The following is a 15111-nucleotide window of genomic DNA, read 5'->3' on the forward strand; positions in this document are numbered from 1 at the left end:
TAGGCTAAAGCCTATGTATCATAAAAGGGCATCTGCAAAAAGGCATCATAGGCTTGGCATTAACAACATAAAGTAGGCCTACTACTACAATAAAGTATCTTATTGATGGCCTACGGGAATTAGTGGAACGTTAACCTTTCGTCCACAGGTTGTTCAGCAGGGGAGAAAAATAATAATTTGCGATAGGCTAGTAGACCTAAACAAATAGTAGTCTGTATTAGACATAGACAAAACCCCAGATTAGACAGGATTCCACTGTAAACCAACCCCAAATTCGCATTAGGCAGGATCTTGGTGTAGGCTACGCTTTCAAGCTGTTTGCTGAATATAAAGATGAAGGTGTTTGATTGAAAAAATCGATCGTGTCATAAACATGTAATTGTTCTGGGTCTGAGTAACTGCACACCGCATTTTAAATGTAGCCTACGCCAAGAAGTTCATGAAGTTCAACTGCAAGAGCGGACCATTCGCAAACGAGCCATCACTTCCTCAAACTCATAAGGACTTCTGCCTTGACTTTTTTCTGGTTAAGAGAATTACAGAAAAGGACCGTAGGTTGTCTGGATCAAGATACAGTTAAAGGTATGCTTGTTTTTTTTATAGACTAGCCTACTTCACAATGTTTAATAAATGTAAAACATGGATTGCGCCTGCGTGCTGCATAACCTTAGTTTATTGATTAATAAGCGCTTTCAGAAGGAGATAAAAGCAATCGGGAGTTTGAGAGTAATATATATTAGTCGCTGAAAGGAACCACTCAACAGTATTTTAATGTATTTCAGGGCTCTGAGACGGAAAGGGATTAGAATGCAGAGCATCAAGTGTGTGGTGGTTGGGGATGGTGCGGTGGGTAAGACCTGTCTGCTGATCTCACACACCACCAGCGCTTTCCCTAATGAGTACATCCCCACGGTGTTTGACAACTACAGCTCCCAGGTGACAGTGGACAACAGGACAATTAGCCTCAACCTTTGGGACACTGCTGGACAGGAGGAGTATGACCGTCTACGCACCCTCTCCTATCCCCAAACCAACGTTTTTGTCATCTGCTTTTCCATCGCCAGCCCGCCTTCCTATGAGAATGTCAAGCACAAGTGGCATCCAGAGGTTACCCATCATTGCCCAAATGTGCCCATTCTTCTTGTTGGCACCAAAAGCGACCTGCGCAACGATGAAGGAGTCCTGAAGAAGTTGAAGGACCAGAACCAGACAACCATCACCCAAGCACAGGGCGCTGCCCTGGCCAAGCAAATCCACGCCCTGAAGTACCTGGAATGCTCTGCCCTCAACCAAGAGGGAATAAAACAGGTGTTTGATGAAGCTGTGCGTGCTTTTCTCAATCCACAACCACTACCGACCAAAAAAACATGTACAATATTATAGTGACAATAGACAGAACCAAAAATCACAAATCAAACAAGGTACATTTATTTACTTGCATTATGTACATATGGTTTTAAAACTGATTGTGTTTATGTGCTTGATTTAAAATTTGCAGTTACCAGATATTTACAATTGATCATTGAAGTAAACTGTTGGCAGTGACTTTAACAATAATTGAACATCTCAAAAGTCAGGAAAAATCATGAATCCACAATAATATCCCATATCTTGTACCAATGGTTTCTGATATTGCAATGGTTGTTTTATAAAAGTGGAATTGAATGTGCACATTTTCACATTGTGTAAATGATTTTCTTCAACACCCTTTGGTCAATCAGTGATTCTATGGTGATGTGTGTTGCAAACCAACCACAGAGTTATTACACTGTTCCTTCTTTGAAATCGCTGAGTTCTAGATTTAAAAGAGGAAATACAGAGGCCTTTGATTAAAGACATGATATATTTTTCCTATCGTGGTCATTAGTTAGACAGAGAAAGAAAGAATACAAGGAACCCTGCCAGTCAGTAACTTCCCCCTGAAAGTCCATAGCTTGCTTTCTATTTTAGATTTGAATGAGTGAGGTTTCACAAAAGTTCAACATTAGTATTATCATTAGTATTATCTGACCAAAATCTTAGTATGGTTTGTCTCTGTTTATAGCAGACACCCTGTTTCACTGCAAGGAAATGTGTCACATACTTAAGTCACTTTAATGTAAAGAAGTGTGATTGTAGATCTCTGACCACCTACAAATTCAGTGTTGGATTAACACTTGCTACTGTCCCACCTGGTTGACATAATCATGGTTCTCTCAAATGTGCTGAATGAAGTGTATGACTCAGTCGGGTTTTTGTAGAAGTGAAAATCAATGAACAGCAAAAGATTGCTGTTCCATCCTGTTTCTCATTTGATAGTAAAATAAGGCATCAGTGTCTATACTTACTGGCAGGAACACTACAAATAACACATCCTCATTGTTGCAGCATTGATGTATAATATGAAGTAACAATAATATCTCTCCTCTCTCCCTCTATCACTCCATCTGCTTCACCAACCAGGAAGTTAATTTACATGCAGACTTCTGTAATTTCAGCTAGAGTATGTGTGACCATAAGATCTGAGTATCGTATAGATATTGAGATCTATTGAGAAACATTAGTTGTTGCCAATAACCTTCTGTATGGAAAAAAACTGTATTATATCATGATTTGTCCTCTGCACTTTACTAATGTGTGAGATTTGAAGATGTTTGCACTACAATTCATTTGTTCCCGTCAGAAGAAGGAAAAAACATGCGTGTCTGGCTAACCAACAGCAGTGACCCTCGAATGGCCACAGCACTGTCGAACGAATGAGTTTATACCTTTCCAGTGCAGTATACTTTATGCAAATTGTCTATGTCCAGTGTCATGAGGTCCTTATTAACATATATGAAACAAAACATCTTCCTGCGTTCCCAGTGTGGCAGAGGGATCAGAGTCTGGTGGGGGCTGGGAGGTTGTTGAACTGGTGCTGCCACCTCGATTCCCCAGTCAGAAGTCTTTTTCTTCTGCTACTGACAGAATCACTACCTCTCTGCTTTTGAAGTCCCAGAATGCAGTTAGGTGAAAGGCCATATTTGACAAAACAACCAGATACTCAAACAGGGAGAACAAAGTGTAGCCTGTGAAAGTCAGATAAGAAAGGAGGCTACTAACAATACCACCACCATGGGCACACCTACACTGCAATGAAAGGAAGACCTTGTAATAACGTTAAATATGTATATCATACTTACTCCCAGGTTCACAATACATATTGTGTTTCCAGTAAAAGTAAGCAGCGAGGAAGCAGAAAGACACGTTGAGAGTCAAGAACCGGATCTTCCAGTGATAGGATTTAAGGTCCTATGAAGAAAAAGATATATGTCTGACAGCACCAGGATACATTTGTGTGTCTGTCACTTTGAGTGCAGGTGACTGGCACAGTATGGATGGAATGATAATACACATGGTTAACTGATTCCTAAACATGACAGCAGTCTGTATGACACTGCAGCAGAGACATGATGAGGTAGCAGTTCTGTTGGGGAAGCACGCATTTCATGGTGAAAGAAGCCTCCTATTTCCACCACATCCTTTCACCGCAACAAGGGGCATGTCACAGTAACCATGTGTCTCAAGCAACATCATTTCCTCATTACACAAAGAGTGTTACTACAGAGGTCCTAAAATTGCCCACCACCACCAACTTGCAGACAGACACAGTGCATGCATGTCCATACTGTTGATTCCCCCAAAAGATCTACTGTGTATCATGTAAAATACTGCCACCCCATGGCTGCTGTGTGATAGTGCATCTCAACTACAATGTGCAGCACCCACCTGGGTCTTCATGTCTATCCATTCTCTTGAGGGAAAAAAAAATTGGCAAATACATTTGGGTTTTTGGGGGGAACAACTGTTCTGAACAAATATTTCTAATCATGCAACATAGTTAACATTGGACATGGGACTGGAGATGTTGTGATGACAAAAGAGGAAGTGGAGGAAGCAGCACCTCACCTCGGGGCTCAGAGAGTACTTTTTGATAATATTCCAGAGTCGGCATGTTATCAACATGTAAACTAGAGAACTGAAGATGAACAGGACGAAACCTTCCTTATGGACAACTAGGGAAAAACCATCATGATGAAGGAAGAAAAACAGTGTTACTGTCAGGTAGTCTATTGATTAGGCTTGAATGAATGTATTCAGATGAAATGTGTAAATGTTGAGAATGAAAGAGGCCACTCACAGTAGGTCTCGTTAGAGGACACGTAAGAGAGCAGCAAGAGACCAAAGGTTTCAGTGAGCGCACACACCAGGTTCCCACTGTAGAGCAGCCACTGTGGGAACCTGGAGGAGAAGCGACTCTTGTAGAGGTTAAAGTAGGACACGGCCACAAGGAACCGAGGAGCAGAGTGCAGCCCGATGCAGACACGCCAGATATGGCACTCTGGACTCTGACTTATGGAGGCACTGATTGATGGTAAATAATTAGGAACCTAAAATCATGGAAAGCGATCATTAGAGACAGGTTGATTAAAATGGTCAAATGCAGGGCAATTTGTAGATATCTTAAAAATGATTACCTGGCAATGTGTACCGGTTGAATCTTCAAAATGGAAAACGGAGGATATAAAGATGCATGACGTTAGACCAAGTAGTGGTAGACTCACTGTGCTCACAACACATGAGGAAAAGGATAATCTAATCAGGGGCTTTTCATGCCCCAGGGTGTTAGGCGCTTGCAGCATCCTAGTGTGGATCAGGACAATAGGCCAACTGATAGGCTATACATTGAATGCTAATGTTCAATTGGTGAAACTATTGCTGAAAACCAAAGATGCCTCAAAGGCAAACAATAAAAATATATAGTTTTTCATATTAATTTTTGTTTTTCGTAGATAATATCGCGATCACACAACTACTAAAGATAACACAATATCTGCTAAGGAGATAACGACGTTCAAAAACGCTGAAAAGGTCCAACACGTTTTCTCACGTAGGTCTCCTCTCAACAACATAACATCTTCACAACCAGGAGAACACGGATGGTCCTCTTGCTGTAGCCTATCCTATCACCACAATCGTTCCAATATGGGTCAATATCTATTTCACAAAAATGCATTTGTTCTTTAACAGCGGATAACACAAGATGTCTGGAAACAGATTCGGAGAAATGTTTCTGGTGGTATGCAACCCGGAAGAGAAAGCCTACGCACGGTCAGTGCGCAGGCATTACTGTATATGAGGCAGTGATGCTCTTTCAATCATAAAGCATAAACCATTTATTTCAAAGAATTGTGGCAATGGGTAGGCTACTTGATGATCATGTAGCCAACGTCGATTCCACGATTGGTAGGCTAGCATCTAGGCTGTCAGTGAGAATGTAAAACAGAATTTTTGGGAACTCTCCATGGTGCTACTTCGGGGGAGTTTAATAAAGCCTATTTAATATTCGTATTAAGGAAATTCTGCAATATTTTACAGGGATAAATCCTATAACTTGTTAAAAATTCAATTATAAAAACTTCTCTAATCGTTGTTATTTCATAGAGTTGTTTCACATAATCACTACAGGCTCGAGTAACTTGAACCTGACTATTCTGTCATATGTCCCGCCTTTCCTGTCCTCTCATTCACACACAACAGTTTCTTGGTAAAGCACAGTGACTTTTCTGCACCAATCAACCTATTTCAATCATAGCGTCGCTGAAAGGATCATCTGGGGTAATATTTTCTTTGTTCTCTAAGTTAAATACATGAAAACTGCAGCAACATGAAACTATGGGGAATACACGCGTCATTAAGTTTACTTCTAAGTATCGAAATTGTTCCAGGTAAGTTACCGGTTTCATTTTCTCTTTTGCGGAAAATAAGAAATTGTAAACCTACAACATAAAAAAACAATATTTAACCTGTATTTAAGATAATAATTATGTAAACAATAAGAATACCTTTTGTTTTTAGAGTAGGGATGGGAGCCTTCGTGAGATGGTAGCAACAGTACTGAACTATCTTATTCTATAAAATAACTGCAGTTTAGTGTAAATTTGAAGCGGTTTTTAATTTGTTTCACAGAACTAAATCTAGATATTCTGTATTTTAGGTCACACATTCCTAATTGATAGTCATGCAACAAGGAGATAAAAACGGAATTGCTGTTGTGTCGTCTAATTAAACACATTGCAGAGATATTACGGCTGATTTAATGGTCCTTCAGAGCTGTTTTGTAGACTCTGGAAACTTCTAGCCTGTCCAGTTGTTAAGGGATTTTCTTATCACTGTAATCCCGTGTCCTTTCTCTGCAAAAGGCATTATTGAAAACAGAAAAGCAGTGTCAACATCTGGCTAACCTAAATCCACTGTATACATCATAAACAGCTGACTTATCTGGCAAGGGTTGGTTTTTGTCGTCCCAGCTCAGTAAACAGCGCGTCAGAGTCCACAAAACATTACATTTATTGTAATATTTACAACAAATCTAATCTGACGTTGTACAATAGGTCCAGTAGTTTTTGGATTACAGGGGAAATCAACACAATCTTGAGCGTCATGCTTGTGTATAAAGGCAGATTGACATTATCTCTTACCATAGATTCTGAAGGGTAATCTGCCCTCAAATCCCCCAACTCACAGTGTGCTGCACCATCTGCCATGTGTTTGAATGTTCCCTGAAACCCTACAACATTTGCATGCATTTGCCACTCTCCTTAACACACAGATCTGTTTGTTAACCCATCGCATGATATATAACTATACTATCTGTTTATTTTGTAAAGTATTTTCTCTCTCTAACTTGGTCAGTCTGTTGGAGTGCTCATGGAAAATACGCACAGAAGCTGCTGAAGGATTTGTTCAGCAACTACACCAGTGCTCTGAGGCCGGTGGAAGACACAGACAACATCCTGAATGTCACCTTGCAGATCACCCTGTCACAAATCATTGACATGGTAAAATCTGAGATATATAATTTTATTGTGGTGGTACAATAACCTCTATGTTCACACATTGCATATGTATTTATCTTCACATTCATATTCAGAATATTCTTAATCAGGTCAAGTAACCCAGAATAACAGGTTATCGACAGAACAATTGCTGGTCAGAGGACAGATAAAGGCAGAAAAAGTTTAACGCTATTTCATCTATTTCAGGATGAACGCAACCAGATATTGACAGCATATTTGTGGATCCGGCAGGTGTGGACAGATTCCTACCTCACCTGGGATAAAGATGACTATGATGGGCTTGATACCATCCGTATACCTGGTAGTTATGTATGGAGACCTGACATTGTCCTATATAACAAGTAGGTCGGAATGGTATTGAGAGACAGAGAGAGAGCTCTCAACTTTGACTATTCACGTTGACGGGAGGCACAAGCTGAACATTCCTTGAAGTTATTTGTTCATGGGAGTGTTCAGAAGGTGGTGAGCGGGCTGAAGGAGATGACGCTCCATGATAGCTTCTCAAACTGCCTGTCTTGTGCCTTTACTGTCCCTCGTATTGAGTAGTAGCTACTTTATTAGTCAAAACTGAGAGTGGGTTTGAATTGATCTTGTATCTGTTCCTTTATAATGTAAGTTACATTTGATGAGAAAACAAGACTACATTAAACATACAAGACATGACTAAACGGATATGCATTCATCACAGTCACGCTCCACACTTCATTTGCATCTCGCTCCTCCTTTCTCCCAGTAGTAACGTCTGTGTATTGCAGTGCAGATGACCATTTCACAGTCCCCATGCACACCAATGTGGTTATCAGACATGACGGACAGATCATGTGGGACTCCCCGGCCATCACCAAGAGCTCCTGCAAGGTGGACGTGTCCTACTTCCCCTTTGATTCCCAGCAGTGCCGATTCACCTACGGTTCCTGGACCTACAATGGGAACCAGCTGGACATCACGAATGCCCTGGACAGTGCGGACATAGCTGACCTGGTGGAGAACGTGGAGTGGGAGATTCTGGGAATGCCTGCTAAGAAGAACGTCATTCTGTACGGGTGCTGTGCCGAGCCTTACCCTGACGTGACCTACACCCTCAAACTCAAGCGGAGGGCCTCCTTCTACATCTTCAACCTGCTCATTCCGTGCGTGATGATCTCCTTCCTGGCTCCTCTGGGATTCTATCTGCCCGCTGACTCTGGTGAGAAGGTGTCCCTAGGGGTGACAGTGATGCTGGCTCTCACAGTCTTCCAGCTGCTGGTGGCAGAGATCATGCCTCCCTCGGAGAATGTCCCACTTATTGGTGAGTGCAATGATGTTTCAGTCATAGAAATGTTTCAGTGCACTTTTCCTGAAATGCTATTCATTATAATCAACATTGTATATATGTATCCATCTCTGTGGACCGTTTGTAACTAAACCCATGGAGCTGTGAATATGAAGTCTTGTTAATTCTGTTCATGTTTTTCTATATCTTCTCCCCTTAGGAAAATATTACATTTCCACAATGACCATGATAACAGCGTCCACTGCCTTGACCATTTTCATCATGAACATCCACCACTGCGGCCCAGATGCTAAACCTGTGCCCAAATGGGCTAAAAAGGTCATCCTGCAATACCTGGCACGTGTGTGCTTTGTTTATGAAGTGGGGGAAAATTGCTTGTCTGTCCAGCCAGAGAAACAGGAGCCTCCTCCCCAACCGAAAAGAGACAACTGCTGCATGAACGGACAAGCAGGCAGAGAGGACTTCCGGGTGCGGGTGGAGGGAGGCTTGGAGGCGGTGATCCCCGAGGTGAGAGAGGACTTGGATCAGATGATGAGCCCCACTGGCTCCATGGGGAGGAACCCCACCAACCACTACAGCGCCTGGAGGAATGGCGTGTTCATGAGTCTGGACTGTGGGGACACGTTGAGGTCAGCCAGGCGGAGCAGGAAAGGAGGTGTGAGTGACAGAGTTGGGGAAGAGGTCCCGTGCCAAAGTCAATGCGCGTGTCAGCAGCAGCAGCTCCTCAGGAATATGGAGTACATCGCCAACTGCTACCGTGATCAGAGGGCCACACAGAAAAGAACTGGGGAGTGGAAGAAGGTGGCCAAGGTGTTAGACCGCTTCTTCATGTGGATGTTTTTCATCATGGTCTTCCTCATGAGCTTGCTTATCGTGGGGAAGGCAATTTAAAGATCCCATGACATGCTGTTTTTGGATGCTTTTATATAGACCTTAGTGGTCCCCTAATACTGTATCTGAAGTCTCTTTCCAGAAATTCAGCCTTGGTGCAGAATTACAGCCACTACGAGCAGTCCCACAATGAGCTTTCCTCAGAAATAGCTGTTTCGGTGTCTGTAGCTTTAAATGCTATGAGGAAGAAAGAGATGGGGCTAACTGCCATGCTTCGGTCGTTTGCAAGCCATGATGTCTCGAGGAAAAAACAATGTTGTGCTAACATGGTCTTAGCTAATTTTTTCATTGGTGGGCCAAATTTTCTGTGTGGGCAAGACAGAGAAAGGGGAGGTAACCTTCCTCCTTGTGACATCACAAGGAGCGGATTTTCAAAACCGAGCGTTTGAGCTTTCATTTTCTCAAAGGCGGAGAAGAATACCCAGGTCTTGGTTTACACCTATTGAAATTTCTAGCCACTGGGGGACCAATGGCAGGTTAAGGGAACTCATATTAATGTTAAATAACCTCCTAAAGTGAAGTTTTCATGTCTTGGAACCTTTAATAGCTTTTCTGTATCTGTTGTTATGTGTATATTATCTGCTTCCTGTGTGGAAGTATCGGTCGGAATATTCTAGAAATACTGTAGATGATATCTGTGCTTCTGTGCAATACCAAACGTACTTATTCTATCCATTTGATATCCTGCAGTCACAGTTTACCTGTAGGCTTAAATGCATCTCTTGCATTTCAGGTCTTAGTCTTATTCAATATTACATCATTATAGATTAAAGGCATCCTTTTCCCTGACTGTTTTGAAATAAAAAAACATTGAACAATGTGATCTTGTCATTCCATTTTATTAGTGCTTAGAACCCAAAAGTACACACTTTCTTATTATCTATATGACCTGTCTCTCACTTTGAATTGAACTGGTGTACTCAAACCAGGCCCCTGTTGGTGAATTCAATTATTTTACCTACATTGAGTCTTGTGACAACCTGCATTCCCTGCTGATCTCATTATATCTTTCCAAATAGGATTATTTAATTGCCTCTGCTTTTAACACAAACATGTCTCTTGACAAATTATTATAGTTACATTGTAGGAGGACTTCTTTTAGGTGATATGGTGTTACCATAATAAGTATTGCGTATTACATTTTTTAGGACTGTCGTTTACCATGACAACAGAGCTTTTGCAAAGCATCCTTTATTTCTTTGTTTCTAAAAGTGTAAATAAGGGGATTTAGAACAGGAACTAGAGCACTGTTGATAATAGATATCAAGATAAGCATAAAACTATTATTATTTAATACTTTGGCACTAATATATACACAAGAATGAGCAAAATAAAAGGCCAGAACAACAGTCAGATGAGAGGAGCAGGTGGAAAAAGCTTTTATACGTCCTTCGGAGGTTGCAATTTTGCAAATGGCTAGAACTATTCTGTAGTAGGACCACACAATTAACATGAAAGGTATATACATAACCACCACGGCAATTGAAAGAGCCACATCAATCAAAAATGTAGTGTCCAAACAGGACAGCCAAACAACAGCTGGGTAATCACAAAACCAAAATTTTACTCCGGTGTTACAAAATGGCAATTGTGATGCAAATATGACAGAGAAGCAAGGCATTAGGAGACCAGACACCCATGCTATAGCTACCATTAGAGCACATACCTTCCCAGAGATTATACTGCTGTAACGAAGAGGATTGCAGATGGCTACATATCGGTCATAAGCCATCACACACAGGAGAAATCCTTCAACAGTTTGAACACCCAAATACACATACATTTGGATAAAACAACCTGAAAATGATATGGTAAAGTCATTCTGTAAAACCATTGTTATGAACTTAGGGTGAACACTGGTTGCTATTACTATGTCTATGAAAGACAGATTACCAAGAAAGATGTACATGGGTGTTTGTAGTTTGTAGTTTGTCATCACCAGAGTGAATATGATGAGGTTTCCAATTAAAATCATGATATATACCACCAAGATGAAGAAAGACAACTCCACATAGAAGTTTTTAAGACCCTGATCAGTCCCAACAATGAGAAATTCAGTCACATGAGTTACATTGAAGTCTTCAGGAGAGGGATCTATTGTTAAAAAAAAAAGTATTCACACAATTTGATGAAAATAGAAAGACATTTATTATAATTTATTTTGAAAGGATTGTCAGAACACCTTACTCTGCATTTTCTGATCCTGCCTTGGTGGTGTCAAACCGACGAACTGTTAGAATGAAAGTAAACATAAAAACTATAACCACAAATACTTAATAAATACCCATGAACTAAAGTGCATTACCACCCACACTTACCTTCAACCAGCCCTTTCACTGACAGCCTGCAAATGTTCCGGTTCTATTCATTCCGCAGAGACATAATGATAAAAAATGTATAGGGGGGGAACCTCCACTTGAATGGGCCTGGCCTCTATCCATTTGGAGAGAACAGTGCTTCTGTTCTCCTTTTTATTTCACAACACTACTGAAGTCCTACTGGACACCCAGACACCTCCTACAATTACAAGGTTTTATTATGTCACTGTTTAATAATTTGTTATTTCGTATAGATCGCTCTGTGGCTCCTCACAACCAGTTAATTAGCACTGAGCAACAAACCATAGTTAATCAAATCCAGGGGAATTAAAATATTCTAATGGATTTTTTTCTGCATTAAACAGTTTCACCACAGTATCCATTTGTTTATTGGTATTATCACACTTGGCCCAATCGGATCCATTAGGTCAAAGGTTTGACTTGACCAAGACCAGTTACAAAAAGCAATCTTCTGGATCCAGTCACACAAACGTGAGCATATAAAATGTCATTCTATTGCATTTAAAATGGTTTAATCACACCGTAGACATCGAGTACACTGAATTCATGAATATAGTTGCTGAGCATCAGTAGACACACATTATGATGGACATTTGAAGTATTTCCATCATCAGAATATTATTCAAAGGGCTCTTTGTGTTGATGACTGATCATGATTTTGTTCGAGATTAATGGTCACCATACAGACTGAGACGTTGGATACCACAGCATGCAACCCCCCCCCCCATCTGCCCCCCCTCCCTTCACCGGCCACCAAACATGGTTGTATTCTTTCTTCTTGCAAAACAGCCATGCTCTGTGATGTAGCCTTGGAAACACTCAAGTACGGTATTTACAGTCTTTTGAGAGGACCATTTATGGACAATATTCTACAGTATGAAACAGCTGTGATTTCTTTGTCTAGTGAGCCATACCAGCCAAAAATGTAGTTTGTGATTATAACATGACTCTCAAAGTAAAAGAAAACAGTTCTAGTTTTTAAAGAATGCTATTGTATTACTGACTCTATTATGTTATAAATATAAACAACAGCTACATCATCATCATAATTTTATGCATTTGAAATAGGATCAGGTAGATTGGTATGGAACAACAAAAGGTTCAGCAGAATGTTATTTCAGCAAATAGACACTAGAGGTCTGCACAGAGACGGCTGTGACACTACAGTGCTGAGCAGGCACAGACCTCAGGTCCTGCTTCATAACCTCTGTTTCACTTGTTAAATATGTCTGAAGGTTATATGGTCTGGTGCAAGTCTTATTGTCATCAACCAGGAGATAATGATAATAATGGTTGGATTTACATCATGCAAGACTCACCAGTTCTAGGAGTGCATGATCTTTTTGCTGAATATTTGGACAATTTTCTGCCTCAGTGATTTTGTTTGCATGGCATAAATAATTGGGTTCAAATTGGCAGGAACAACATGAAATAAAATATAGGCCAGCTTTCTCAAATCGGGGTAGTCTGGGAAGCGATGCAAAATGATAGTCAGAAATCCTGACCAAAGCATGATGAGATACAGGACAAGGTGGCTGGCACATGTCTGTGCTGCCTTGCTATTCAGTTCCTTGTTTTTCCTGGTCCAGCAGATAACAGCAATCCTGAAATAAGTGACAGCAATACTTCCCATTGAGGAACTAAATAGCAACACAGTGAAAAAGAGTCCATAGATGTTGTTGACTGTCACATTTTCACAAGATAGCTTAAACAGCGATGCATTGTCACAATAAGCGTTCAGTATGATAGAGCGGCAGCGAGAGAGCCTAACAGTGAGCCCGAGCAGAACAGATACCAACAGCAGAGAGGTCCCCCAAGCTGAAACAGAGAGGGTAACCACGGTTCTGGTTGTCATTATTGAGTTGTACCGTAGGGGGTGGCATATAGCCACATATCTGTCAACAGCCATAATGATCAATATCATGTGGGACGCCGAGCCAAATGTGTGGCTGCAGAATGCTTGTGTGACACACTGAGCATATGAGATCAACTTCGGAGTTGAAACAATATCGTGCATCAGCCTGGGCAGTAGCACAGTGTTCCCAATGAGGTCATTTACGGACAGGTTACAGAAGAGTATGTACATGGGCTGGTGTAAGCTCTGCTCTTTGATGATGAGTACAATCACTCCAATGTTGGAGATAAGAAGTGTAAGGTAGACAAACAGAATCAAGAAGAACAGAGGATATGTGAACTCCATAGAAATGTTAAAGCCCTCCATTTGGAGAATATCACTGTGAGATGAATTGTTGCCATCCATTTTGCAGGGTAAATCTGTTAAAAGAAATGCAATGCAAATATGTGTAAATGTGTGTAAATACATGTCATACATGGATGAAATATATGTTGTTACACAATAAGTTAATACTATTAGGCCACTAAATATGCTCAGGACCTCCACAAGGATCAAAATGAAACTAAATAAATTACCTGAACTTCAATGGCAGCTGTCATATACAGAGGTAATACCTCACCGATTCTGTAGCAGATGAGACTCCTGTTGAAGGATTTTTAATATTATCTTAAATGACAAGCCATCGAAGCCACAGTGAGATATATGCTCACCTGCTTTGTAGTTATGGTCTGTTTGGCACTGTGCTTAATCTCTGCACTAGCCCAGTTTGTTTCATGTCATGCCAGTGTTCAGAAGCTTTGATTACACAAGGCAATTTAAATAGTGGTACAGCATAATGGGTTTAGCATATATCCAGTTTCCAAAGGTGAGAGAAAGATTAGCAAATCAATGTCGAACTGACGTCAACCAGGCCTGAGGGGTGTAGCCTTTCTATAGACTGCAGCATCTCAGCTCTGAGGAAAACAGCATTACTTAAAAAATAACAGTTCACTCATAACTGTCTCTTGTGTGTCATGATGCAGAAGAGCTAGTATTCTAAATGATAAAGGGTAATTCCTCTATCCTAGATATCACATGTAATTTCACAGATAATCATATTTTTACACTTAATGCTAGATTGATTATTACTGTCTACAGAGAGCACGAAACACTTAAAATCCTACAGTTTTTTAAGAAGTCAGCAGCATTAGCTTCTTCATGGTCATTTAATCTGCTGCAGCAATTACGTAATAAATCTTTTTTTCTCCATGTCAGAGCGTCTGCTAAACGACTAAATGTAAAATGTGAATGTCAGTAGTTGTTAAACAAAATGTGCTGGTGTTGTGGATTTTGGACATTTTAATTGACAGGAATTGGGCCAGGTAAACTGTTTCTGTCATAATTCACTACTTTCCGTTTAACAAGTCCCATTTGTCAGCATCAAGATACATGGTCCTTGGAGAGAGCATCACACTTTGTTTTCAAGTTCTCATAATGAGCAGAGGATACACTTATACTGCATTATGCAACAGTGACACACTCCAACTGCACTCTGAGGGCTTCTTAGGTCATGTCCCTCAAGTCACATTAGGAACTAATGATAGATATAGATACTGACCAATTAGTGAAACTTAAAAATATATATTTTTATATCCAATCATAAAATGTACTATGAAGACATAGTACAAAATAATAATAATTGTCATTAAAACATTTTAGTTTGTTTTGTCAACTTTAAATATGATACCCAATGAAAAGGTAAACAGTTAGGTAAAAAACGTAACTCAAAAGAAGGTTTATATGCATCAAATTAGTGAGGTATTGTAGAAGTAATTGATTCTAGGGTAGTGTGGATAGTGAGTGTCTCTCAGACTTGCCACTATCCCTGAAGAGCAT

At 40.4% G+C, this 15111-nt stretch overlaps 5 protein-coding genes across 5 annotated transcripts; 2 read left to right on the forward strand and 3 right to left on the reverse strand.

Annotated features, from left to right (window-relative positions):
• Nucleotides 1–52: 52 nt before the first annotated feature.
• Nucleotides 53–1400, forward strand: rhoga (ras homolog family member Ga). Its single transcript, XM_047036602.1, is given in 3 exon segments — nucleotides 53–582; nucleotides 783–1258; nucleotides 1261–1400. Coding segments are annotated over 2 exon segments (507 nt in total). The 5' UTR covers nucleotides 53–582; nucleotides 783–807; the 3' UTR covers nucleotides 1317–1400.
• Nucleotides 1394–5082, reverse strand: LOC124478344 (post-GPI attachment to proteins factor 2-like). The gene is made up of 5 exons (XM_047036601.1): nucleotides 4497–5082; nucleotides 4160–4409; nucleotides 3928–4034; nucleotides 3162–3270; nucleotides 1394–3047 (listed from the first exon to the last, which is right to left on the reverse strand). The coding sequence occupies exons 1-5, from the start codon at nucleotides 4659–4661 to the stop codon at nucleotides 2917–2919; spliced, it is 762 nt and encodes a 253-aa protein (XP_046892557.1). The 5' UTR covers nucleotides 4662–5082; the 3' UTR covers nucleotides 1394–2916.
• On the forward strand, nucleotides 4322–9082 carry chrna10a (cholinergic receptor, nicotinic, alpha 10a). The gene is made up of 5 exons (XM_047036600.1): nucleotides 4322–4393; nucleotides 6715–6860; nucleotides 7065–7219; nucleotides 7634–8166; nucleotides 8351–9082. Exons 1-5 carry the CDS (start codon nucleotides 4375–4377, stop codon nucleotides 9040–9042), a joined length of 1545 nt encoding a protein of 514 aa, XP_046892556.1. The 5' UTR covers nucleotides 4322–4374; the 3' UTR covers nucleotides 9043–9082.
• A 411-nt stretch (nucleotides 9083–9493) lies between these two features.
• Nucleotides 9494–10951, reverse strand: LOC124477982 (olfactory receptor 2K2-like). The gene is made up of 2 exons (XM_047036060.1): nucleotides 10662–10951; nucleotides 9494–9500 (listed from the first exon to the last, which is right to left on the reverse strand). The coding sequence occupies exons 1-2, from the start codon at nucleotides 10949–10951 to the stop codon at nucleotides 9494–9496; spliced, it is 297 nt and encodes a 98-aa protein (XP_046892016.1).
• Nucleotides 10952–12705: 1754 nt separating this feature from the next.
• Nucleotides 12706–13641, reverse strand: LOC124477976 (olfactory receptor 52N5-like). The gene has a single exon (XM_047036054.1). The coding sequence runs from the start codon at nucleotides 13639–13641 to the stop codon at nucleotides 12706–12708; it is 936 nt and encodes a 311-aa protein (XP_046892010.1).
• Between the last annotated feature and the right edge of the window lie 1470 nt (nucleotides 13642–15111).

This window comes from Hypomesus transpacificus, chromosome 15 (assembly GCF_021917145.1).
Source record: "Hypomesus transpacificus isolate Combined female chromosome 15, fHypTra1, whole genome shotgun sequence".
NCBI lineage: Eukaryota > Metazoa > Chordata > Actinopteri > Osmeriformes > Osmeridae > Hypomesus > Hypomesus transpacificus.

Excerpts from the sequence above, each read along its gene's own strand:
- chrna10a (XM_047036600.1), top strand. Across the intron at positions 6,861-7,064 it reads TGTCACAAATCATTGACATG|GATGAACGCAACCAGATATT; the intron begins GTAAAATCTGAG and ends CATCTATTTCAG. Across the intron at positions 8,167-8,350 it reads GGAGAATGTCCCACTTATTG|GAAAATATTACATTTCCACA; the intron begins GTGAGTGCAATG and ends TTCTCCCCTTAG.
- LOC124478344 (XM_047036601.1), bottom strand. The coding sequence starts at position 4,661 with ATGCTGCAAGCGCCTAACACCCTGGGGCATGAAAAGCCCCTGATTAGA. Across the intron at positions 4,035-4,159 it reads GTCCTCTAACGAGACCTACT|TTGTCCATAAGGAAGGTTTC; the intron begins GTGAGTGGCCTC and ends GTTTTTCCCTAG. Across the intron at positions 3,271-3,927 it reads AGTACTCTCTGAGCCCCGAG|GACCTTAAATCCTATCACTG; the intron begins GTGAGGTGCTGC and ends TTTTCTTCATAG.
- LOC124477976 (XM_047036054.1), bottom strand. The coding sequence starts at position 13,641 with ATGGATGGCAACAATTCATCTCACAGTGATATTCTCCAAATGGAGGGC.
- LOC124477982 (XM_047036060.1), bottom strand. The coding sequence starts at position 10,951 with ATGTACATCTTTCTTGGTAATCTGTCTTTCATAGACATAGTAATAGCA.